At 43.8% G+C, this 27324-nt stretch overlaps 1 protein-coding gene and 2 pseudogenes across 1 annotated transcript; 2 read left to right on the forward strand and 1 right to left on the reverse strand.

Annotated features, from left to right (window-relative positions):
* Positions 1-1510: 1510 nt before the first annotated feature.
* Positions 1511-2657, reverse strand: LOC133923848 (uncharacterized). Its single transcript, XM_062369124.1, has one exon. The coding sequence runs from the start codon at positions 2469-2471 to the stop codon at positions 1698-1700; it is 774 nt and encodes a 257-aa protein (XP_062225108.1). The 5' UTR covers positions 2472-2657; the 3' UTR covers positions 1511-1697.
* Positions 2658-12142: 9485 nt separating this feature from the next.
* Positions 12143-16708, forward strand: LOC133923754 (uncharacterized; annotated as a pseudogene).
* Positions 16709-23122: 6414 nt separating this feature from the next.
* On the forward strand, positions 23123-26976 carry LOC133923850 (uncharacterized; annotated as a pseudogene).
* The last annotated feature ends 348 nt before the right edge of the window (positions 26977-27324 follow it).

Here is a 27324-nt window from a genome sequence, read left to right on the forward strand (position 1 = left end):
ACGCACGTCGGATAGCCTTCGCCCCCCGGCGAAGGTCAGCTCGCGTCTTCGCCTGCTCTGAACGCTGCGGACTGCGAACCCGGGCTTCGCCCGTCAGTCGAAGGTCGTGAGCCTTCATCTTCGCCAGTATGGGAACTCGAAAATGCGAGCGCGCCTACACCCTTCAATCAACGTTGCTCCACGATCTTCGCCGTTGACAGATGAACTCTCTGTAACAAAAGCACAATGGCTATCACGCAGCATCTCCAGTAGACTTCGCGGTTCCCTTCGAGGTAGGGGTGGCGGGAGATGATCCCCAACAGACAATATCCGACGACTTGCAGCAAGTCATCCGGGGATTCTACTACACAAAAACCCCGGAATTTTTGGTATGTAAGTGTCAGAGTAGAACAATAATTCCGTGCTAGGTTCCAACTTGCGGAAAGATATCCGGGGGGGGGGGGGGCAATTGCAATTACAATTACAGGCACCTACACATCTTTCAGAGAAAGAAAATTTAGCACAGGAAAAAAATCAGACACATGATTGGTTGGTGTCCAAATCAGAAAGGCATAAACGATGACCTTGTTGCCGATTCTTTTTGGTTTAAGAATTATGAGTAACTTGCAGTGGATAAAGATTGGGTTGTGCACACTAGACTTTGGAGCCATCGCAGCAAACAACAAAAAGGAAACAACTTGTGGAGAGGGTTCATCATAGGGTAAAACCAGAGTAGGATACTTTCGGCCTAAATTAACAAGAAAAGAAAAGGCGACAGATAGTACAAGAACAAAGAAACAACAGGGAAGGGCGCCAGGGGGTGAGCTGAAAAGGCCGCACGGGGAGACTTGGTGGTGTAGAGATACACTAATCAATCAAAAGAAGAAGAAAAACAAGGCAAGAGATAGGTTGGTGTTTATGCAGAAGAGAGGGAGAGAACCAGAGCAGGAAGCCAGGGCATGCGAGAGATGAGATAAGAAGAAACAAAGGAGAGTGAAATCTCGCCGAAACTAAGCTAAGAAGAAGAAGAAAGAAACAGGCGGAATCGCAGTGTGGATCCAGTTCAATTGCTGGGTCCGCAGCTCGCACACGCCTCCGCCGTCTCGCTCGTGCCGTCGCCTCTCCCGCTTGACACAGCCTCCCAACTTGTCATTGCCCTTGCCGCTCCTGTGCGCCGCGGCCGCTAGTTTGCTCCTCCGCAGCTCGCGCGCGCCTCCGCCGTCTCATGCGTGCCGCCGCCTCTCCCACGTGCTGCAGCCTGCTCTCGCAAGCGCCGTTGCAGCTCTCGTGTGATTGAAGAAACGGAGTATTTCATGAATTACGTTAAAAAAAACTGTAATACCCTTCAATAGTATAATAGGTAAATATTAACAATACTATGACAATTACTAAAATATACAATCACATGAACGGTAGGATTAAGTCTATACTAACTCCTTCCTATATATAGTATGGAGCACCGTAAAAGAGTTCAATTTGAAAACCGTAGTTGTACAATTGCTGGTACGTGTCATACATGCACTGTTACTAGTAGTCCAAAGTGGCATGAATAAACCTGAAGGAAATATGAAAAGTCTAAATCAAGCAACTTACATATAACAAAATCATACGAGACAAAGCAAACACCCTACGTAAACGGAAATTCATTAATAGCTCGATCGATCGCTAATACCCCGGAGAGCAGCACTGATCATGCATGGCCAAGGGGTTCCCAGTTATCACTGCGATGATGACGCTTCCGAGATTGCCTGAACCATAATGGCGAGCTGATCGAGCCCGTGGATCCCGGACCCGCTGCTGCTCCCCGTATTCTTGGGCGAGCACCACTGCAGCATGCCCTTCATGATCGGCACGCTCGCCTCCACGATGCCGCCGCCGACACTGTCCTGGTAGGCTTGCTCCCAGCTCAGGACAGCAATCTTGTTCATGCACGCCACGTGCAGGTATCCGTAGTTGCCGTTGTAGCGCCAGCGGTACGCCCAGAACTTCTTGTTTTTTTTGTGACGCCGCCAGAACTTGTTGTTTGAGGAGCTCTGGCGCTCCTTCTCGCCGCACACGAGGCAACCTTGCTCGGCCTCCTTGCAGAGCTGGACTAGATGTCCGTCCTGGAGAACGCTTTCCATCTTCAGGGTCGCGCAGCATGGGTGGAGGTGGAGATCGAGGTCCTTCTCGAAGCAATGGTAGACGAACCCGGGCGCTCTGTCGCCGCAGGCGTTGCAGAACGCTGCATCCACGGGGGGCGGGGCTTGGGGGAGGAACTTGAATTCGAGGTCGCCAAACAGAGAATGTTTTAGAGGGGACTCTGGGAGGGCGCAGGTTGTGTGGAGGTCGAACTCGCAGTCTTCGCACCTGTACCTGTGCCCCTTGCCGTTGCCTGGCTCCCGGCAGCCGTCGCACCGGAACGGCGGGCCGTCGGTGGTCACCAGCTTGAGCTTGTGCGCAGGGTGGGCGTTGTGGGAGATCTCCGCCGGAGGGTCCTCGTATATCTTCATGATTAACTACAAGCGAGCGGAGAGCTGGAAAACTTAGCCAAGAACAACTAATAATTCTGCAAGAAAGCTGAACTTCCTGGTATATCCTGAATATATAGCTCGGTATTCGTGGTATATATACTGCTTTATTTGCTGAACCCACGGAAGAACTTTTTTTTGGCCAAGTGGTTATAGCTAAGAATCTATTGTTACTCTACGTGGATATATATAGGTACTTGGCTAGGTCAAGAGTCGAGACGTGTCTGTGGCACACGGGTCTACTTTTCTTCGATCGGTTGATGTGAATCTTCCGTGCGTTAAAACATATCTTCTAGAAGCTAGGTCAAGATTCAAGACGTGTCTGTGGCACATGGTTCTACTTTTCTTCGATCGGTTGATGTGAATCTTCCGTGCGTTAAAACATATCTTCTAGGGTGTATTCTTTGAATGCCGTTTTGTCCGCACGTTTGGTCTATCATACAAACGGCTTCAGGACTCTTTCAGTCTCGTAGTGTATCGTATATGTTTGATACTTGGTTACAGGGTATTAGGAGGGACTTGAAACCATAAGTTTTGTTGGAGACGGCTGCTACTTGCTGGTCGCTTTGGTTATACAGGAATGATATCGTGTTTGATAAAAAAAATATTTCATCTCCTCTGCAGGTTATTTTCCTTTGTACTCACTGGCTCCGTACCTGGGCTATATTACAGAAGCCAGATTCTCGGGATACGGTTACAGTGACGTGTCAGCATTTGGAGAGGGTGGTCAGAGAGTGTTTTACATAGGTTTATGGGTGGCAACCTAGTCGGAGGATCGGAGCGCCTTAACATCTCATGTTTTCACCCATGTTAAACTTTTTTTTTGTTGAGTGCATCTTGGCTATGCAGAGGCTGGAAGTGTTCTCAGTATGATTGTATCACCTTGATGTAATTCTCTGAAATCAATAAAAACTTTCTTTATCGAAAAATGGATATACAATACAGTGGAATAATACATACCAATCGTTCTGACTGGCGTATATACCCTGTATACATATCGTATGGCATAGTAAAGACCTGAACCACATCCACGTGTGTAACTCGCTAAGGCACTCTTTGTTTCGGCTTGAGATTATAGATTGTAACAAGCAGCTTATTGCCCTAGATTGTAACAATCATATCATGAATTGTTATAATCCAACAAGCTGGTAGGATCGAAAATGGAGCGGATATTTTTTGCTCAGTATTCGGAAAAACAGATACGGATGGTCTCATATGGATACGGATATTTTCGGATCGGATACGAATATATTTTTTATATGGATACGGAAACGGAAACGAATTTTAAGACGGATAAGGATACGGAAACGGAAACGGATATCCGGTCAGATTCAAAACGGATAATATCCATTGCTGGTACGAGTCATACATGCACTGATCATGCATGGCCAAGGGGTTCCCAGTTATCACTGCGATGATGACGCTTCCGAGATTGCCTGAACCATATTGGCGAGCTGATCGAACCCGCGGATCCCAGACCCGCTGCTACTCCCCGTATTCCTGGGCGAGCGCCACTGCAGCATGCCCTTCATGATCGGCACGCTCGCCTCCACGATGCCGCCGCCGACGCTGTCCTGGTAGCCTTGCTCCCAGCTCTGGACAGCAATCTTCTTCATGCACGCCACGTGCATGTATCCGTAGGTGCCGTCGTAGTGCCGGCGGTACGCCCAGAACTTCTTTGTTTGAGGAGCCCTGGCGCTCCTTCTCACCGCACATGAGGCAACCTTGCTCGGCCTCCTTGCAGAGCTGGACTAGTTGTCCGTCCTGGAGAACGCTTTCCATCTTCAGGGCCGCGCAGCATGGGTGGAGGTCGAGGTAGCATGAATTTTCATAATTGCTCGGCCTCCTTGCAGAGCTGGACTAGATGTCCATCTTAAGCTCGTAAGGTTCTTTATTTAGTAAATTGAATTTGTATAATAATTATTTATAATTAGAAATAAAGTAGCGTGAATGTTATTAAGTACATTAAAAAAATTTAGCTCTTTTGATTGTTTTTTAAAGGCTCTTTGTTGCTCATTGATTAAATAAATGAGTTCATCATAGAAAGGAGAATCCTCATCAGATTCATCGTCACTTATATCGCTATCTATAACTTTGGTCATAAGGCACTTGTGAGATGACTTACGCGATGACGACTTGTGTGATGATGATCTTGAGGAAGAGCTATTCTTGAAGGGGGGATGATGAAGCTTTCATCACTTGAACTTGACTCTTCATCGTCACTCACCCATCTTCCTATGGTTGTGAATACTTTGGCTCTTCCCCCTGTCTCCCTCTTGTTCTTAGCCTTCTTCCTCTCCTTCTTGATATGATCAAGCCTTTCAAGGAGATTGGATAATCAATCTTGGCATTGATCCTCTTAATGTTCTTCTCCACTTGTACCATGAGTTTGACCATCTTAGGATCAATCTCTTCATCACTTGATGTGCTTTGATCATCCTCTTCAATGCTCTCTTCATCTTGATCTCCATCATCTTCGCTTGAGCTTGACTCTTGCTCTTGTCTCCTCATCCTTGCCTTCATATGTTAACATTGAGCTTGCTTGCTTGTGAGAGTAAGGTTCTTGGTGTCGAATAAGGTAGGAGCTTTTACCTCCATGTTCATGGTCATCTCATGGGCGGTGATCTTGCCGAGCACTTGACTTAGAGTCATCTTCTTGATGTCATTGTTGTCGTAGATGATGGAGACGATCAACTTGTACTTCGGAAGAAGAGTTTGAAGTATTTTTCTCACCACTTGATCATTTTCAATTGGCATCAAACCTAACCCATTGATCTCATTAACAAGAATATTCAAATAAGAATACATATCATTAGCACTTTTATGGGTTAGTTGCTTGATGTCATTGAGCTTAGTAACAAGCACATGATATTTCTCATTGCGTATATCCTGTGTGCCTTCATGTATTGGTGAGAGAATAAACACGATTAAATGCATCAACACATATAGATGATAAAAGGATATTTGCATCTAATTGCTTCTCCTTGTTGGTGATGCAAGGTTTCATCCCTTCCTTGGTGACTCTCCAAATATCCAACCATCAGGTTTGCAAATAACAAGACATTAGAATTTTCCACGGGGAAAAGTTTGTGCCATTGAAAAGTGGAGCACTATGGGAATCCATCCCAACCCTGGACGTCACTTCTCACTAGGTGGTGAACCCTAACCACAATGAGACTATATGCTACTTGAATTGGCGAAACCTTGTGAAAGGTATGAAACTCTAGCACCAAATGAAGAGATAGATGTGAGCCCTAGCTCTGATACTAACTGTAAGGATCGGTGATATCCTAAGATGAGGGATGAATTAGGACACTTAGAACTATTTTGGCTCTAAAAACAACACAAGATAAACCTATATCAATTTCTATCTAAATGTACTATAGGTTTATCTAGTGTGTCTACTTTACCGATCAAAACACTTGCAACCTATCTAAGAAGGTAAATTGCAAGAATGTAAATACAGAAACATAAAAAAAGGTAGAGAGAGCAAACTCGGCATAAGGATATTTATCCCGTGATATCGATAATATGAATACCACCCCTAGTCCACGTTAGAGCTCCACAAAGGATATGCTCCCGGTCGGCACCTAGTCACGGCCTTCGAGCCACCAAGTCACAAAGATAAAGCCTACACCCAGATGAGCCACCAAACCACCAAGGCAAGGTCTCACCCCTAGCCTCTCTTCCGGTCCCTTACCGCCGTGATCACTTTGGAGCTTGAGTCACCAAGGCAAGGGTCTCCGCTTCCCCGCACAATCGCCTTGCCGCCGCTCCACACCAAGTCGAAGGGTCAACAAGCTTACCAGCGAGTCACCAAGACTCCAAGTGCCTGGCGTACCAAGAGGTACACTTTTGGATCACTCCTTGATCCACTCTCTAGACAGAAATCACGTAGCAAGTCACTCTCTAGGCCTATAAGTACTAATCACTCTCTAATGGTGTGCTTAATCGCCTTGGATGATCACTTTGAGCACTTTGGTGGCTTAGATGTCTTCTCAGGTGTACATGAACTTCTCTGGACTCTAGCAACCCTAAATGACTGAGTGGATGGGTATTTATAGCCTCAAACTCGTCAACTAGCCATTTTCCCAACAGCTTAACTTTACTGTCAACACCGGATCATCCGGTGAGTACACACTCACAAACTAGCCGTTGGATCCCCCACTCAAGCCTCTGTGAACATCGGACACTCCGGTGTATACTGCAACCTCATCACCGGACTTTCCGGTGAGTATACCTTAGCCATCCGAGCTAACATCTTCTCTATGTAAATTGCTTCGATGCCTTCTTCGGTGCTCATTACAAAAGCACCGGACTATACGGTGAGTTATCCTCAAAGAGCCGAGCCAAATGCAACCCTCTCTGGAAATATTGCTCCGGTGTACTCAGCCTTCATCACCGGACCATCCTGTGCCTTGACCTTTGTTCTGCCTCTTTTGCACTATTCAATGTCCGGTGTGTTTGTCCGTTGTACTCTTCCTTCATCACCGGACTATCCGATGGATTGTACCATTTTGCCTTATGGGCAGGAACACTCCGGTGTTGCCATCCTTCGATCACCGGACTATCCGGTGAGGCTTACCCTTCTCTGGAAAAATTGCTCCGGTGAGCACTCTACTTCATCATTGGACCTTCCGATGAAGTCTTCAGGCCTTTGCCCCTCTTTGTTAGAGATGCTCCGGTGAGTACAAATACCCAGAGCACCGGACCATCCGGTGAGGCAAATCTCCCTGGGATTTGCCCAATTCAATCCAACTTTATCCCGGCTTCGGTGGCTTCTTCATGTATTGCATCCATGAGATCTACTAACATATATTTTTGACAAATATATTAGTCTCGTTGACTATGTTATCATTAATCACCAAAATCACAAACATAGCCTAATAGGACCATTTTCCCTACAGCGGTCGCGGCGCTGTGTGGGCGACTTGCCATCCATCCCACCCGACGCTTCGAAAACAAATTCTGTGAGACCGGGTCTCACAGAAAGATCCCCGCCTCCGTGTGACACATGTCCTCCTTTGCGCTATGCCAAGCCGTTGGATAGGGAAGCAACGGCATCGGAGAGGGACTTTTTGGGGTCTTTCTAGGGAAGGTCTTATAGAATTTGTTTCCCTCCCCACACATATCAGTCTCTCCCTCATGTCCATCTCTCTCTCGCCTGTTCATCTCCCTCTCGGTATCTCCCTCCCATTGGAAACCCTAGTAGTGCCACACCGTCGCCCCCTCTCTGACTTGGGCGACTGAATCCCCTCCTCGGCGTGGATCCATGGCGCCTCCCTCGCCTCCGGCCCATATCGGAGCTCCGCACGCGACAATGGAGAACAGCGACATCGACCTGTCAGCCCAAGAGCTCGCCGCCGCTGTCGCCTTCATGGATGGCTTGAGAGCGGCGCCGGCGGCTAGCGCAGAAGGCTTCTCCGGCATGGCTGATGGCGTGGCAACGCCCATCCCCGGCCTGGAGGATGGCTTGGCGACGCAAATCTCCTGCGCGTTGCCCTGTCCAGGCGCTGCATCCCATCCCAGTGCGGGGGTGTACAGGCCGCCTAGTCCCTCCGCCTGCGCGGCGGCGGCCGGCGGGGCTGTTAGCGCGGCAACTGGCTCGTCGTCCCTCCCCCTGCCCTCTGCTCGCTCCTTTTCGGTAAAAAACCACTCGATGTGGCTGTGCTTGATTGATTGCTACTACTAATTCCTTCATTGCTACCTGTTACTACTTTTTTTTTTTGCGAACGGGGCAGGATTTATAGATGAACTGGAGGCACATTACAAATCCCACATAGGAACCTCGTCCTCGAACGCAGTCGAGGAAAACAGATCGGAAGCCACCGGAGCAAGCCCCAGTGCCCCGAGAGAAGATCGAGATTCACGTGAGCAAGCTCCGGTGACCCGAAGACATGAAGAAACACCCAGGGGAGCAGACGCATCCCCCCAACGCAGCTACCCTACCTACAAACCTAACACAGATGTCGGCGAGCTCAAGTAGGCTGAAGACGCCACCGGAGGGAAGGAAGACATAGGCGCAATGCAAATCATGTTGCCGCAAACTCCTGACCAGCAACTCCCGAAACCAGCGCATCTCAAACCAACTCCTGCACACCGGCGACGTGACTTGATCTGCAGGGGCGTACCTATACACGAACATACTAGACACAAAGACATACACATATGTATCGGTATCCGCAGAAGCACCGAGAAAAGAAACAAATTGCGCCAACGAAACGGCAATGATGCTCGGCCGAACTCCAAACGATAGCCCCATCGCTTGGTTGCGGCACCAATGCCACGCACCGTCGAGCCGCCCAGACCGCAGGCCCGCGCCACGCAGCAGGCCTGTGCAAAACTGCGAGACCCTCCCACGCGCCGACAAGCCAGGGAAGGAGGAGGGAGGGGGCCGGATCTTGGAGACTTTTTCCGCCGCTCTGAACTGTAGCAGGGGAAGCAAAAACCAAAATGGCGACCTGAGTCTCTTCCGTCCTACCGATTGCTACTAGAACTTTGCAATAATTTAGCTTACTGAAAATTCATCTGTTAGTTTGGCAATGGATTAGCCGAGGTAGCTCTGTACACAGACTGTTTTCTGGGCTACCTTTTAATTGGACGAAATAATATATGGCAATGGATTACTGTAAGTTGGCAGATAATGGAATATCGTATTTTTCAGCTGGGGATTTTCAGTAAGTTGGCAATGGATTAGCTCTGTACACAGGCTGTTTTCTGGGCTAGCTTTTAATTGAATACAATTCCTCCATACATATCTCTTTCTGTAGACATGAGCATCTATAAACCTGAATGAATCCTTTTCAGGCATAGATGTTAATTTTTTTTTTTTTTTGAGATCATCATAGTTGTTTTTTTTAGATCATCATAGATGTTTATTTAGGGCCATGTGAAGGCATCCTGAGATTATTCTGCCGTGGAATACTATTGCCGGTTACGTGAAGCATCACCCCCTAATGTCAACCATAGCCAACATGAACACAGCAAGGTCGACTGTAAGAACTTGTAGTATCATGTATGATTTATAGTTCCAACAGTTCTGTCAGTTCCGTTATTTATGTACTGATATAAACTTTGCAGATTGTAGGGCTTGCAATGAAGAAGAGTGTAAGAATGAGAGGAAAATTATTTCTGAGGGAAGGGTTCTGATGCACGCGTGTCAACTACCTTACTACCAGAGAGCTTCCTATCTGAGAAGTAGTAAATTTTATCATATTTGTAGTTGTAGGATAGGTATAGGTCAACCACACTGTGTAACGGATTGGTTATATGTTCACTATTTTTTAAAAGAATGCCTTGAAGCATTGAGCTTTTGACATGTTCACTATTTTGTAAAAGAGTGCCTTGAAGCATTGCTATTTATTTATGCATTTTCGTTTTTTATAAAATTCAAGTCCGACCAAATGTGAAACTTATCATAAAACCTATCATATCATCTTGTACATATATAATGTTTACTGGCTAGCTTGTACATTACGAATCCGTGCGCTAGGCACCACGGCGAGGCTCTAGGCATTGCGGCGACGACGACGGCAGAGTATGGTTTGTGGCGGTGCGGGTTGTGGCTAAAAACCGGCAGTGATATTAGTTCATCAAAAGACATACCTTTTATAATCGGCAGTGATAATGGCTATCACTGCCGGTTGTGTTTACGAACCGGCAGTGATACTGAAAAATCCGTACGTCTTCGTGCGCGTGATTGCCAGTTTCACGCGCCCCGCTGCTTGATCATCTTCCCAGCGACGTTAAATGTTTGCTCACTCTCACTTGCTCTCCCCCACCCCCACCGGCCGCCTCCACCTCCCGCGCGATCCACATGGATCCACTGCCACCTCCACCGCCTTCTCTGAGCACTCCTCCCACACCCGTGTCCTCGTCCGGTCCGGAGGAGGCCCCGCCGGACGAGGCGCCCCCACCTCCGATTTCGGCATTTCGCTGGGATCCCCCTTGTCGGACGATGAGGTATGGGACATGTTCATTGATGAGCCGCCGAGGGTCAAGAAGGTCCGGATGAGCTCGTCAGAGGAGGAGGAAGAAGAAGACGATGCGACGGCGACGATGACGGCAGCGGCGGCGACGAGGACGACGGCGAGGCCAACGATGAGACCGCGGACTTCCGTTCCTGGGTCAAGTTTCAACTTGAACACGACTGGTTACCTATGTTAGTCGACGCACGTATTAGGGTTTTTGCGCTGCCATCTACATGACGGTAGCTTTTGCTGTAATTAGTATAAACTATATTAATATGATCATTTGTACTACTAATCTCATTTAAATTAATGTATAAATGTTTATTTTTTATTTTTTTTTCCTGAATTGAGTATCACTGTCGGTTTGTAGCTGAAACCGACAGTGATAAGTATACAAATCGAGCAAAATGAGATCAAGAATCGGCAGTGATATGTATAATCACTGTCGGTTCTGAAACTGACAGTGATAATTATGGATTATCACTGCCACTTATTCACTGTCGGTTTAAAAACTGATAGTGATGTCAATTTTGAACTGACAGTGATGATATTTTCTGTAGTAGTGACTGTCGGTTCTTGTTAGCCTGGTTTTTTATGTGCGCATCACTGCCGGTTATTTTAGAACCAGTAGTGAAGAATGAGTTTAGATGATCTTTTATATAGTAGTGTTAAAACTCTTCCTGGTTTCAAATTTAACACAGAAGCATACAATAAATTGGGCGTTCAGAGATTTAGGGAGTCCACCTCCCATCTAACAAGGGAGCAAGGTATACTGCCTCAAGATCGGTCTCTTGAGGACCACTAGTATTTTATTAGAGCATCTCCAGTAGTATAGCTAAATGGCTCGCCATCGCCATGTTTAGCTAGAAGTCCGAAAATAAGTGCTAAAGCAAAATCGCCATATGGCTAGCCATCCCTGTAGACACACCATCCCGCCCCTCTCGGTCGGCAAGAATAGCTGGCTTTCGCGGCTCGCCATCCCAACCACACAACCCCTGCTCCGTTCCCACCACCTCGCCACGTTCCCGCGTCTCGGCGGGTTCTGCATCCGTGCGCGGCGACGAGCTTCAGGTTGCAGGAGCTGGGCTAGAACCCAGGCCCTGACGCGCACACCCTGCGCCACTTGGTCCGCACGGGGCTGAGCCCCCGGTCGTGGAACCTGCGGTGCGTCGGCGAGAGGGCGGGGAGGACAGCAACCCGAGGAAGCGCGGCGAGCGCGTGGTGGCGAGGTGGCGCACGCGCTCCGGCACCATGGCCACCACCCCGGGGGCGGACGCCAGCGCGGTAGCTGCGGCTGGGGACATCCGCGCGGAGAACCCGTGTAAGGCGGACGAGTAGGTGTGGACCAGCGGGCCGCCCTCCGGCCACTACCCCGCGCCGCCGTCGCTGGAGGCCGCCGCCAGCACCGCCGCCTCGTACCAGTGCGTGTGGGTCGGGTAGACCGACGGCTTCGCATCGGCATCCACCCACACAATGTACGTCCGCTCCGCTCCCCCTCCCCTGTTGCCGACGCCCGCCATAGCAGCAAGAACCACCACCAGCAGTAGGAGGAGAACAAGGTGGTAAGGCTGCTTACTCTTTTGCTCTCGTGTGGAACAGAGAGAGAGGAGGGAGCTCTGATTCATGGTGCTAGATTTGGATTGGGGAGAAGCACGGTGGATTGGACCGAAGGATATGGCGGGGATGGATCTGTGGAGTGTAGGTGGTTGTGGATTTGGGAGCAGCGTGAGGGAGAAGGAAGGAGATGATGACGATGTGCTCATGTGCTTTGGTGAGGAGAAAGAACAGGGAGGTTGCGCGAGGGAGATGAGCAAGAAGAGAGGGAGATGAGCAAGAAGAGATGTGCTCATCTGTAGAATGGAGGTGGCTGTGGATTTGGGAGCAGGCGTGAGGGAGAAGGAAGGAAATGGATGATGAGTAATTGAATATAGCCGTGGAATAAAATAGCTGGTGGAATAAACTGTCGTTATGAATAAAATATAGTATATGAGATATAGAGAGTGGGATTTGATTAGTCTGCTGAAGTGTGTAGAAATATGGAGGAAGAATATTTTAGAGTAGATAGCTAAATAAAGATATAGCCAGTCAAATTTGGTTAATCTGGTGAAGTTAGTCTTAGTGATGACACATATTGTAACAATGACATATAGTGATCTGTAATTTTCATCAAATTATCACTGCTATGTAGATTACCTTCAGTGCTGCTATTTTTGTCGCTAGTCATGATTGATATGCATGCTGTTGAAAGAAAAGGAAGGCAAATAAGCTGGACATAAGGACGTGACAGTAGGAACTTGCTTGCTGAATAAAAAGAAAACAGGCAGAGGACAGACCTTGTGGACTAATGAAAACATCAAAAACAAGACAATTACTCTACTCCTTTTTTCCCCCTTTTGATAGGAATGCATAATTTCATTAACTAGTGGTTCCAGTCAGATCGCCGGACACTAACACGGAAACATTTACATTGTTCGGTGGTTATCCATTCATATACTGGACTACACTACTATAAAAATTATTTTTCAGAACACTAAAAATGTCTTTTCACAGACAACTCAAATGACAAACCGTCTGAGCAGATCCCTGTAGTTTCGGACCGTATGTAGAAACAAATTTCCACAGACGACTGCTTATGATAACCGTTTGTGTAAATGAGATGATTATCACATGCGGTTACTTATGTGAACCGTCTGTATAAAATATTATTTTTTGAGACGATTTCTTATGTGAATCACCTCTGAAAATGGGATGATTATTACAGGTGGTTCTTTATGTAAACCGCTTGTGTGGAATGTCATTTTCAGATGCGGTTTCTTATGTGAACCGTCTGTGTAAATGGAATGATTACTACAGGCGGATCACATAAGAGGTCGTCTGTGTAAAAGGCAATTTTCAAATAATAGATTGTAAAAATTTATAATTTTTTCATACGAAATTGAATGGGGATAAATTTTATATAAAAATTGTAGCCCTCGACAAGTTCTACAATTTTGTAGTTAATTTTTTTTATTTAAAGCCATTTAGATATTCAAATAATCGTTTAAAGAGAAATCAAGTTATGACTATCATAATAATCAAAGGGTGAAATGTCAACCCTCATCAATAGTTTAAGCCATATTTAAATAGGTATGTCCAGAACCTTGAATATTTTGCTTTGCCATTACCAGAGGGGACCAGAACCTATTCACTTTGAGGTTGCTCATCTATAGGAATTTCTCATATTCATTTTGAGGGATAGTTACCACATGCGGGTCACATAATAAACCTCATATGTCAATCGATTATTTGGACATCTAAATAACTTTAAATAAAAATATAATCAACTACAAAGTTATACATCTCGTCCAGATCTAAAATTTTCCTATAAAATTTATATTCATCTAATTGTATGAAAAAAATTTATCTCCAATTAAGTAAATAGAATATTATCAAGGGCACGCAAATGACAGCCTGGGAGACTGGGAAAGTAACAATAAAGTGGTAGCACGTACTTTGGACGCGGATCTTCTACAGCAATGCACAGATGCTGACGCGTGAGGCCAGACCCGCGTGTCAACCTCTATACGTTACTGCAGAGGATCTCGGTCCCGTACTTTATCTTTCTTTTTTTTGGCTTTGATAAGGTGATGCTAGCCAGAATGCCGACACATGAAATTGAAGGCTTGTTCGATGGCAGAACAAGCGTACCTATATAATTGTGGTTCCTCATGTTGGCTTCCCCATGCGCAAATACACCGATCCGTATTGGTTCAGAAAATGCATTTGCAGGGTGGAGCCAGCGGGAAGACCACCCACTACTTGAAAAAAGGTTTTTAGTGAGTGATGGATTTCGTATCGGTTACCTCCAACTCATCACTAATGAGACTATTAGTGATGGGTCGTAATGAATAATGAATGTTTTTCGTGTTTTTAGATAAAAAAAGTTAAAAAAATATTTTTTCATTCGAGTCATCCCAACGCAGGGGTCGTCATCATTCGCAATGGGTTACTTGCATTTTTTATATTGCTTTTACACTCTACGTTCCGTGGGAATTAAACCCGTGACCTTCCCTCGTACGCGTAGCCTCCTTACCACCTCATCTATCACAAAATTGTGAAAGAAACTGAATATTTTATCCTTTTAACCTTCTTTGTCGAAAGTTATTAGTGACAGATCAGAACCGTGACCCATTACTAATGATTGAATAGTGACAAATCAGAACCGTGATCCATCACTAATAACTAAACATTAGTGACGGGTCGTAATCTTGATCCGTCACTGATGACTGACAGTTCGGCAAATTTTTTGAGACCAAATTCAGCTTGGAAGATTGAGTTCTCGGTCCCTGAAGTTTCTGCACCGTTTTTGAAATACGTGTTTGTGTCCATAGCCGTCACACCTTACATTAAACTTGCGAAAAAAATGTATAATTGTTCCTATTCTAGTGCTGCTGAGATGAGAAAAATTAAGAAAAAAAATATAAAACTATATATAAAAAAATTGTACCTACTACGCCGTCATACCCTACCTGAGTTTTGTTTAACGTGTGAATGGAAATTCATAAAATAAACTAAACATAAATTGTAACTTGTTGATGCATCTGTAAATATTTGTAGTCTCATACCTCTTTGATTTGAATCTTAGCTATAGCATGGTTATAAGTTTAGTGTTTACATTTGTGTTTTTATGCTTAAATGTTCAGCTATAATATGGTAGTAAGCTTTCTGCACAATATCTTTTCATATCTATACAATACATTTAGTTTTTAGTTGAGCAAATTAAGTAAAAAATAGTTGTTCTCACTTGGGCAGTAGCTGACCCGCTCTAATAACAGAGCTGAGTCATCAGTGACGGATCGTAACATCACCTGTCACTTATAACTGGTCCAGGAAGATCCGTCAATATTGTGTTATACATTAGTGACAAGTGTAGTTACGACTCATCACTGATGTAATCAGTGATGGGTTATGATCCGATCCTGATCTGATGCTACATAAGTAATAGATCGTAGAAGTATCCGTCACTAAAGGTTCTTTAATGACAGATTGGTATGACCCGTCACTTATGCAGTGTCTCATTTGTCTATTTTTTATATAGTGTACCAGAGTCATCATCTTTACACGATAGGATCAACAACATATATAATCATCTGAAAACATTATCTTTTTATAGGATTCGCGGAATTTTGTCAGGGTCACGTGCATCTACGCATCTGGTTCGCATACATCAGCAGCGAAGCTCTGACCATCTACGCGCTCGCCACCCTCTTCAATCGCCACGCCAGGGCAACCACTAGCAGCGGCTGTGGTGCTGGTGTCTTGAGCACTGGGAGCAAGGCGAGTATCCTGGAGGTCCTATGGGCTCCTGTCCTTCTCATCCACCTCGGCGGCCAGGAGGAACTGATCGCCTACAGCATCGAAGACAACGAGCTGTGGATTCGACACACCGTGACCCTGGTGTCCCAGGTCACGGTTGCCCTGTACGCCTTCTACAAGTCGTGGCCCAGCTCCAGCGACTGGAGGCTACTGGTGTCGGCGATTCTGCTCTTCATCATTGGGGTCCTCAGCTTCATCGAGAAGCCATGGGCTCTCAATAAAGCTAGCATCAACAGACTGGCGGCCGTGTTGGCCGTGATACAAGGAACAAATTAAGAAGCGTACAAGATGGGGGTTGCGCTTGAACGAGTTCTTCTTCGGCAGGTACAAGGAACAAAGAAGCGTACCACAGATCTTGTTAGACGAAGACAAAGTCTATATGGTACTCCTGGACATGTCGCTGTCAGCTGCTGCCGATCAGGGGCGCAACCAGGCCTTAGGCAGGCTAGGTTTCAGCTCGGGACTTGGGTTCAAATTTCTATTATATTTACTATGTAAATAGTAGATTTTTCTAGATTCGTCTAAATTTGAATGGGCCAGCCTAAGCCGTGGCCGGTTCCGCCCCTGCTGCCGATGACCTGGTGAAACGAAAGAAGGCTGAGAGTGCAGGATGTTCTGCCGCCTATTACAATAGGAGAGAAGGGCTTGAGGCGCTGGCTGCGTGGCGCGTTTGGGGTCATCTACACCAGAGTTAATGTGGTCTTCACCCCTACATACTTGGCGTACCATGTGCTGGTGGTCCCGGCCCTGCACATCGCCGCCCTCACGCTCTTCGCGATAAGCGACAAGCACCCGTACAACTACACCGACGTCAAGACGACGTACGTCCTCCTGAGATTCACCGCCGCGCTGGATGTCCTCGCGGTGTTCTCAACTTCCACCCCGAGATGCTGATGACCGGCAGCAGGCAGCATCTGGTCACTGAATCCATGGTTGAAATGGAGCCCATCTTCAAGGGGGTTAAGAACAGCAAGCCGAGCCGAGATGACCTACAGAAGATAATGGATACGAAGAAAGCAACCAACAAGCTGCAGGAGGCTGGTGGTCATGCTGCGCCCAAAAAGGGAGGAGGCATTCTGGCTCATTGCTGTTGGCTCATTGCTTGTGCGCCCAAAAAGGAAGAGGTAACAACTAATTTTCAAATCGACCAGGCATGCAAGCTCGCAAAGGAGCTGTTGGCTCTGACGGAGGAGACACGCTGGGAGGTGATGTACTACGTGTGGGTGGGCATGCTCTGCTACTCCGCCAGCATGTGCAGGGGCTACCTGCACGCCAAGAGCCTGGGCGAAGGCGGTGAGTTCCTCTCCTTCGTCTGGCTCCTGCTCTCGCTCAAGGGGGCCAAGACCTTGGCGGAAAAGCTCCAGATGCCGGAGCCAGCAGATCAGGAAGCCAAAGAAAAATCTTAAGAAAGATCTCAACAAGTTTCGACGACGTGGTTGATTGATTTACCTGTCTGTCTGTTTGTTTGTTTTCTAGCTCGCTTGAATTGCTTGCTGCTCCGGTACCTGCTGTTTGCTTGTTTGTTTGTTGCCGCTGCATGCATGCTGCGTGTTGCTTTGCTTCATTGCTAGCTGCGTGCTCGATCGATCGATCTGGTGTACTCCGATCCCGCCGGTTTGTTTAATTGTTGTCGTCCGCAACCGTGATTCGCGGTGTCTGATTGAGTGTATGTGTTTGTTGCTACAGTTATTGACCTATATCATACTCTCTGATTATAAATATAAATTATTTTAGTCTCCTAACTATTTTTTAAATATAAGTTATTTTTAAACTTCTATACATTTTTTTCTCTTTATTTATTCCTTTCTTGTCTTTATTCAATGAATACTACAACTCTCACAAATTAATGAGTTATCTTTTCTGATACAGAATAAATAAAGGGCAACAAGATCATTTAATCTACTTTTTTAATTTTTTATATAAAACTAAAACGATCTACATTTGTAATTAAAAGAGTATTATTTATATTCTCTCACCCATCATCTCATACATCATTTAAGGGCACCACGACAAGGCTCAGGAGACAACTACAGCGGACTTAGGCTAGGTGCGGCGGGCGTTGGCGGATGTGGCGGCGGCGCCAGTGCATGCTAAACCAAGACTAGCTGGGTTGGGATATGCACTCTCGGTGGTTCAGATGGCGAAGGGTTCGAGTTAGGTGCAGTTCTAGGGAATTTCAACCAAAAGATGGCTTCAAACTCGACAACTCAAGAAACACCAATTAAACTCAAACGTGAGAGCGCATCACTCTTTTCTTGAAGCATTGACTGTCCTTGTCACTCTTTTTTTAACTTGATTATATGAAAGTTAGGTGCCTCGTTATTTCCACTTTTTAGTTAATTCTTCTTACATTTGAATGATAGTTTGTCTCTTAAATTTATCATCATAGGTCAACCCTATAGAATTAATTAACAAACTCGTCAAACGTGGTCGTATGTATAGTATTGTTGGGTACGTGAGGCACTGTTACACGCTACGTCTAGTTGTCCGGTCGTCGTTGACTCTGTTGGTGAAGCGAAGCGGCACGCTCGGCTTGACCCGCATTAGCCCCTTATACGAGGTCATCGGCGATGCAGAGGTAGCTGGACCCGTAATCAGTGACGGGCCTAACATTTTTAATTTAGGTGTACATACTTATCATGATTGTGCGCAACCGTGTGCACTCCATCTCGCTCATGTCTGTGCCGCCACGGCGCCTCACCTAGCGTTTGGTAGGGTTTCGGTTTCTCTCAGAAATATTTTAGTTCCGAATTCTTTCTGAAAATATATTTTTTACAATAACAACAATTGACATCCATATGCAGCATGAGCATCATCTCTCATCATTTTTTTAGCAATTGTTGCATGTATTTGAATTTAATTGGAATTGATCAAATTCATGAAAAGTGAGGTAATGTGAAGAAGTTTGAAATTTCACTATATAACTTAGAGCTAGAGATAAAATTAGTTCATTAATTAAGATGAATATTGGCAAAAAATTTCCTAATTTTTGGAAATCCTTTTAAAACTCTCAAAATTCATGGAAGGTGCCAAAACAGTCAACTTTAATAAATTTTAATTTGAATTCTGTTCAGGCTTTTTAAGTGCAACCAGTTAAAATGAGTTGCTTATGGATTATAGAACCTACACAAAAATTAGTAGATTTTTTGGAGCCTTAGAAGGTCTAAACTTATAGGGAAAAGAGATTGAAAATATGGATTTTTAGGCTAATCTTGCAACAGCTGAACAAAGGGCTGAATCGGAAGAGAATGGGGAGAAACGCGATTCGGTCCGATTGCATGGAACTTTCGATCGCTGTCGTTTGGATACCGTTCCGCAAGAATCGCATGTGAATCCGGAATGCTCTTAGCAATCAAACTAGTAGTAATATTTTTACACAAATATTTGGGTGTACATTTGTACACTTATGACTTCATGTGGGCCCGCTCCTCCCGTAATGGAACCTCAGACCCTGCTGGTGGCTGCACCTGCTCAGTTCTGTTGGCTGTAGCCTGGAAGAAAAAATTTTATAATGTGGTGCGTATTTATTCGTCATCTTAATCGTGTATTTACATTGAGATTTATGTTAAGAGATTAGGTGGAAGAAAAAATATGAGATAGATAAGAGAATTAATAAATAATTGAGAGGGATAAAGGGTCGAGATACAGAGTAAGTACAGCACACCACGTGTGGAGTTGTATTTCCCGCTGTAGCTTGACACGGTGAAGCCTTGGCAGTGGCACCTGTTGGCCAACTCGGTGATGCAGTCTCGTGTTGACTCAGATTAGATGGCATTGTTTCCGATTCCGTTACGGGTTAATCGCCTCAGGATCGAGCATGTTCACATCATAGGCACAATTTGATTTTTTTATTTTTATATTTCAAAAATCAAAAAAATTGCAAAACTATGCATACGTTTAAAAAAATTGCAAAAATATATTAATGTCGCTGGTTGGAAGGGGACAATAAGGTGTCACCTTTCTGATAGACGACATCTTTAAAAAAAATAAAGATATCATCCTTCCAATAGACAACATATTAAAAAATAAAAAATACTACATTCTATTGCTCTTAAAATTCAAAACAGTATTGAAATAGTCATGAAAAATCTGAAAAAAAATATACTATGATCTAGCTAAAAAAATTTCAGACAAAAATATTATTTATACAATGAGAAAAAAAATTAATGTACACAGTTTGATATTGTAAAAGTAAATGTTTGAGTTGAAATTTTTTGGAGATGTTCCTTTCCTTTCCTCTCGAGCCCAGTTTACAAACTATTTCTTTGCTTTTATTCAGAAGCAACCTTCTTTCGATTTTCCCCCTAATTTGCTTTCTAATTTTTATTTCACAATTATTACGAATATTTTCAACAAACTTTTTTCTGACAAATTTGAAAACCTAATTCAACATTTTCAAAAGTCATACTACCACAGAAAAGATCATCATTGCCCCCTTTTCACTGCAGGTTTAAAAATAATCGACAGTGATAAAATATCACGGCTAGTTCTTTAAAAAACCGATAGTAAAAGTTCATCCGGCAAAAACCGACAATAAAAGTCTACTTACACCAGTGATAGTGGAGGTATTATCACAGCAGGTTCGTTATATTAACCGGTTGTGACAATAAAAACAACCTATATTCAGAAATTCATAACTTTTTCATACGGAGTTGGATGGAGATAAACTTTATATAAAAATTTAGTTGATAACTTTTTTATTTGAAGCCATATAGATGCTTAAATAATCGTTTAAAGACTATCGAAAGAAAATCATGAACTAGACCACAATGTAAATTATTGGATCTGTTGTAACACTAGTAGGAATGATTGAAAAAATCACACACAGGGCTATAAAGTTGAAAACTATATTTTCAAAGATTTTTATCGTGAGTTTGATAATTCGGATTGATGAAACGTCTGCACAGCACTGATTTTTAGATGTAGTACTATATCTTAAAAAATTCAGGTAAATTGGATAAGATCAATTTTTTATTAAAAACTTTAGATGTCCTGTCGAGACCGTTCTGAACTTTTTTTTGGGGGGGGGGGGGTCAAGAAAGGTACATGTGTAGAGGTCGAACGTCGAAATCGGATTCCGTATGCAAAAGTTATGGTTGTTTTACCGAACGGTGCACCGATTGGAGATAAACTTTTTCATACGGAGCCGGATGGAGACAAACTTTATATAAAAATTATAGATCTCGACGAGATGCACAGCTTTGTAGTTGACGATATTTTTATTTGAAGCAATCTGGATACCCAAATAATTGTGCAAAGATTTGAGTAGTAAAGGTTAAAAGAATAATTTTTTTTCATAGCCATTAAGTAAGACCGTGATGTGAGATGGTAAGAAAGTTTCGTGCGAGAGGTGAGGTCACGGGTTTGACTCCCACAAACTGCACGGGAGGTGTAAATTATTATATTTGCGGGTTCAACTCCCACAGAAGCCACCGGAGGGGGGTTGTTCGTCGAGTGAAAAAAAATTGGTCTTAAAACCGTCGTCTAGGATCAAATATCATTGTCGGTTTGTAGCTCTATTACAGTGATGTCAATTTTGAACCGGTAATAATGATTTTTTTTTTATAGTAGTGTCATGTTTAACAATTTGTAAGACCTATTTCAACAATTTATGATCACATTTTCAACATTTTGTGCATGAGTTGTTGAAACAGTGAACTTGAATGGTTGAAATAGTATATTCAAATTATTGAATTTTATTAAAAAAATCAAAATATATGCATGTTTGATCTTATTTTATTGCATTAATTGTGAACAATACTATGGCGCAAACGATTTTTGAAACAGACACCCGATTTGAGAAATATATGGATTTAAAGTTTAAAAACCACATAAGCCTACTCGTAATGGGTTGTATCATGCATATTAATTGATATGCCACGTATGATTTTTCCCCCTAACATGGCAAGTAGTTAATAAGGTGAGAGAAGAAAGTTGTATCTTGTACAAGATAGTGCTCAGACATGAAATCTAATATTATAAACTGTGTAGAGATGTGTCGTGGGTTAATCTCTAATAATATATTCGGGGTGTATCGGACGATAGATGTGTTGATCTACGTTTCTGGTGGGTGTGTGCCGAAAGGACTCAAGAATACAAGAATTTATCTAGGTTCAGATCTACTGTAAGATAATAGTCATTCGTCATGTGTATTTTCTTATAGAGTGTATCAAATGGTTACAGAGTACCTCCCCTTTGCCATCCAGGTCTCCACCTCCTTTATATACCAGGAGAGAAGATGTTGATACAAACGGACCGTACTAAAACAGATGACAGACCTATACCCGATGCAACCTAGCTATTCTCAGTTCATCATGACGGTGGGTATGCACGCCACCTGGCTCTGGTCGTCCTGCATGCCCTGTACCATCACCGAACATCATCATGCTCACTCATCAGGCCATCTCATAGCATTAAATGATGTGGTGACATGTCACTGCTATGCTACTCCGTCTCATGATCATGCTCGCTGAAAGGGAGTGTTTGGAAAAGGAAAATACTTGAGTGGGTAGTATTAAATGAGATTTGACCGATTAAGTGAGTATCTACCTACGACCAACAAAAGGTCTCCTATTGCGATCAGGGAGCTAGTTGCCTGAGCCCCGCTGCCATCTAGCGATGTGAAGCCCGCTCTGAGGGGCACCCTTTATCTATAACACCGATAAGATGCATTGGATTGTATTATATGATATAATTGCTCATAGAATATGCAACAAATAATTGCTCTAGGGAGATTAGGAAACGACAAATACGATACTATGTACTCCCTTCATTTAGAAATATTAGATATATTTCTTTTAAAAAAAGTCAAATTTTGTATACTTTGACTAATATTTTATCAAGTTATAAAAATGTTTAGTATATAGAAATTATACAACTAGGTTCATAATTTGTGTACAATAAAATTTGTCTTTTTTTTCTTATTGTAAAAGTTATTGTTTGAGTTATTTTTTTTAGAGATATATTATAGCATCCTCTACAATATAATTTTTTTTTCCAGAATTTTTATAACTATTTCGATAGTGTTTTGAATTTTGAGAGTAATGGAATGTAGCATTTATTTTTTAACTTGTCGTTTTTTGAAGGACGATATCTTTATTTTTTAAACATATCGCCCGTTGAAAAAGTGATATCTTGCTTTCGTCCTTCTAACAGGCGACAGTAATATATTTTTACAATTTTTTCAAACGGATATCTAGTTTTACATTTTTTTATTTCCGAAATATAAAAATAAAAAGCTCAATTTTCGGGTTAGCTTATGGCCCTCTCAGCCCAAATAATCCAACCCATTTACTGGCCCAATCACACTCCAACACAAACCCTCCAGCCGCCCCCTCCCCACCTCGTCGCCTCCTCCTCCGTCTCGGTGCTCGCCGCCCTCACAGATCGACGCCCCAGGTCGCCGCCCACTGCACTGTCCCGACGAAACCCCAGCGGCCTCCTGCCCCCTATCCCGAGCACGCGGCCAGCCAGCCATGGTGAGTACAGCACGGCCATCCCATCGTCGCGCGGCGCTTGCTTGTGTCGGTTTTCAAGTCCGTGCGCCCTTACCTCGTTGCGGTGCGCAGGAGAAGCAGCGTGGGAAGGCGGTCCAGGGGGCGGAGGGCAGCGGTCACGGCCTGGATCTGGATGAAGGGGAGGACCTGGAGGAGTTCCGGCTGCCGATGACCCACCGGCCTACGGAGAACCTTGACACGGAGGGGCTCGAGCAGGCGTCCGTCCACACGCAGCTCACCGCGTCCAACGTCGGCTTCAGGCTGCTCCAGAAGATGGGGTGGAAGACCGGCAAGGGGCTCGGCAAGAACGACCAAGGTAGTATCTTCTTTTACTACAATGCTCCCTTCTCTGACATGCCACTGAGACTGTCTTGCGCTCATCATGAGTGATTTCGTCTCGGTTGCTATCCCAATTCAGAATTCACAACGAGGGATGGGTGTTGTCTTATCACTTTGTAGGGATAGCCGATGGAACCAGTAAAGTCACAAGGCCGTGGCAGGTTCTATGTAGTCTGCTATGTTTTAGACTAAAGCTAATGGCATAGTCATGTTCATGCAATCACACGCCGCCATGCTTGATCTCGTTGTTCATTTATGTGTTAGGATGTATTACAGTCAGTTTGCTAATATCTTCTAAGACTAGTCTTAACCTTGTTTACCATCATTCATCTCATTACCTCTCTCCTATTTATAAGTTACACTATCCGAATCTAGTCACCCTCCCATTGCCCCAAGTATCGGTAGCAGGGAAAGAATGGCCATTTTCATAAGCCTTATTATTTTAGTAACAACCTTCTTAATCATTACATAAGCCTTATTATTTGCTGCACAGGGAGTAATATTTTCATCTGAACTTTTGACGCAATTCCAAATTCGTTGTTTCTTTGTAGTACAAATGCCCTCTGGAAAGACAAAAATGCTGATATACTTTTTGCATTTACTTACATTTCTGTTTCACTTATTAGAGCTTCACTTGCATAGAAATTGCTTTTGAGATCTGTCACTTTCTACATCCGTATGTTTCACCTCGTATTTTTCAGCTAACTAAATATGATGATGCTTCTACACCTAAAATACCTTTCTTTGTTATGATGCAGGTATACTAGAGCCAATAAGAGCTGACATCAGAGATGCAAAATTAGGTGTTGGGAAGCAAGAAGAAGATGACTTCTTCACATCTGAAGATAATGTGCAAAGAAAGAAACTGAATATTGAACTCGAGGAGACTGAAGAACATATAAAGAAGCGTGAGGTGTTCACTCAAATACTTGATGCTAATTTCTGTATGTTCTTTCCAAGATTCTTCTGTGTTGATGCTTGACATGCGGGAAACCTATATCTAGTTGTAAGCACTATATAGCTTCTAAGCAGCTGCTCTTTCATGATGTGGGAATGGCTAGCATAAACAGTCAATAGTCTTGAGCATTTCGTGCATTTTTTATTTGGTGGCTTCTTTTCCCTGCTTGGTGGAAATCATGACAATCCAGGTCATAGCAGAACGTGAGCACAAAATCCGCAGTGAGGTCAAGGAGATACAGAAGGTGTTCTTTTGCAGTCTATGCAATAAGCAATACAAGCTGGCACATGAATTTGAGAGTCACTTGAGCTCATATGACCACAATCATAGGAAGGTAATCCATTTTTACACACTTGGCATTGCATTTTGCAATATATGTTCATCTACACCATTCTGAATACCTTTGTTGTGCAGAGGTTTAAAGAAATGAGAGAAATGCAGAGCAGCAGTGGTATCCACGATGACAGGCAGAAACGTGAACAACGAGAAGAGAAGGAGCTGGCAAAAATTGCTTAACTGTATCCATTCATACTTGGCTCAGTGATCAGTCCATGGTTGTGCTAAGTTATTCTTAAGATTTGCATTAGGAATTTCGGATGTATGTGGAACTTGTAGTTTCCTTAATGCAGCTTCAGGGCGGATGCTCATAGGAAGCAACAGCAAGAAAAGTCAGAGACCCCAGCAGAGAGTGTTGCACAAAAAACCATGGCTGCACCTCGGAATCAGGATCAGCGGCAAACATTGAAGTTTGGATTCTCCATAATGGGTCCTTCCAAGGTGAACTTCAGGATCTGCCATTAAATGTGTTAACATTTCAGGATTTGCCTCCCAATTGTAACACTGACATGTGGCTCCATGACCAAATGTGAGAGAGAAGCTGAATGTCAACCGGCAAATCCTGCAGCGCCGGCGCATTATATGGCAATACTGAAAATTTGCATTGAACATTTAGACTCCATTGACATTGGATTTGTTTTCTTAGGATCTCCAATGTTTATGTTACTCCAGTTTTGACCTGTTACCTAATTCCTCAAAAATAGGGAAAACAGAACTAGGTTCATGACTGTCCTTTTACATGCTGATACTGACTTTCACTTTTGTCTTCCATTGATCTTGTAATACTGTTGTATCATGGTAGCTCCAAATAATTAGTCATTTTAGAAACAATTATTAGTCATTCATTTTTTTACAGCATCTCTAATTGTGAAATTGAACACTTTTTGTTTGCATGCACAGGCTCCAGTTGGCAATCCTAGCAAGAAACTAAAGGTTGCTACAAAAGTTTCTTCAGTCTTCAGCAATGGCAGCGATGAGGGCTCGTGATCTTTTGCAGAGGGTGATCTTTTGCAGAGGATGGAAGCACCCACAAGGAAATTATCGTGGAAGGATATTCTAGTGGTTACCCTTGAGAACGAGATTTCATGTATGTAACTCATTTGGTTGTGCTTTTGGCTTGACCCTGCTACGGATGGTGGCATCTTGACAATCTCATATGAACAAACACAAACCTGACAAAATTCCTTGTAAGTTCTTGAGGACCCCTAAGCCTCGAGGTGTGAACAATGTAAGGCAGTTTGGACGTTGGCAGAGGATCACTGCTTCAGTTTAAGTTAAGATTTCTTAAGCTGATACTAGTCTGCCATAAATCACATATTAGAAAGAATCATATTATTTTTTCTATCGAAAAAATCATATTTTTTACATGATGAATGAGATGGAGGGTAATCAAATTGCAAGTGGGTGGTTGATGGAGCCCATGAGGGAGCAGTTGATCTGTGGCCTTGTGTGGTGGTCCATGAGTAGCAGCATAGAAGGGATGGATTAACAGTTAACAAGGCTTTCTTCAGAGATGGGATGAGAATTACTCACATACATGTGGACCACCTGATCATACACCTTTACTCCTCGCATCTCAAGAAGTTATTGCACGGCTCAGATCTCTGCAGAGCAAGCCAGTGCGTTCAGTGCAAGCATGCCAGATACTGATCAGATGCAGACGTCACCCATATATGAGTGAACAATGATCCAATCGAGTTCAATTATTGGTATTGTTGTTGTTTTCCTTTCAAAGTATAGGTTCTGAACCCCATTTTAGAAGAGATTAGCAGATTGATCATCAGCCCCTTGGATGCGTCTTTTTCTTCTCCTTTTCTTGTTTCCTTTTCGTTGTAGCTGTATTCGGAGAGCTGGTCCTGCAATGCATTATGATTTGGGATTCGTTGTGAACTATGGTTCCATGCGAACCAGCTGGTAGCACAGATCTATGCCTTCTGTGCATCACCATTTGCAGGCAAGTCAGCGCTGCAAGCATGTCGGATACTTATTAGATACACACATCATATTTATACAATTATCCAATCCAATTTCAATTATTGGGATGATTCTTTTTTTCTTTTGATGAAAAGTACAGGTTCTGAACCCCCATTGTAGAAGGGGTTAGCAGATTGATCGTCATCATTGGCCCCTGTGATGCAATTTTTGTGTTCTTCCTTTCTTGTTTCCTTCCCTTTCTAGCTGTATTCAGAGAGCTGGTCCTGCTTCGCAATATGGGTGGGGGTCTGTTGTGAAATATGGTGACATGCAACCCAGCTGCTAGCTCATCCTGAAGATGCCTCATACCTACCACGGTCCACGTAGTCCGTCCTTTCTTCACTGTTTCCTCCAGTTCAATAAACAAATGATGAAGCAAAATCAGACAGATTTTCGCATTGTTGATA

Source organism: Phragmites australis, chromosome 7 (assembly GCF_958298935.1).
Source record: "Phragmites australis chromosome 7, lpPhrAust1.1, whole genome shotgun sequence".
NCBI lineage: Eukaryota > Viridiplantae > Streptophyta > Magnoliopsida > Poales > Poaceae > Phragmites > Phragmites australis.

Bases quoted from the DNA above. Each gene is read 5' to 3' on its own strand.
- LOC133923848 (XM_062369124.1), bottom strand. From the start codon at position 2,471: ATGAAGATATACGAGGACCCTCCGGCGGAGATCTCCCACAACGCCCAC.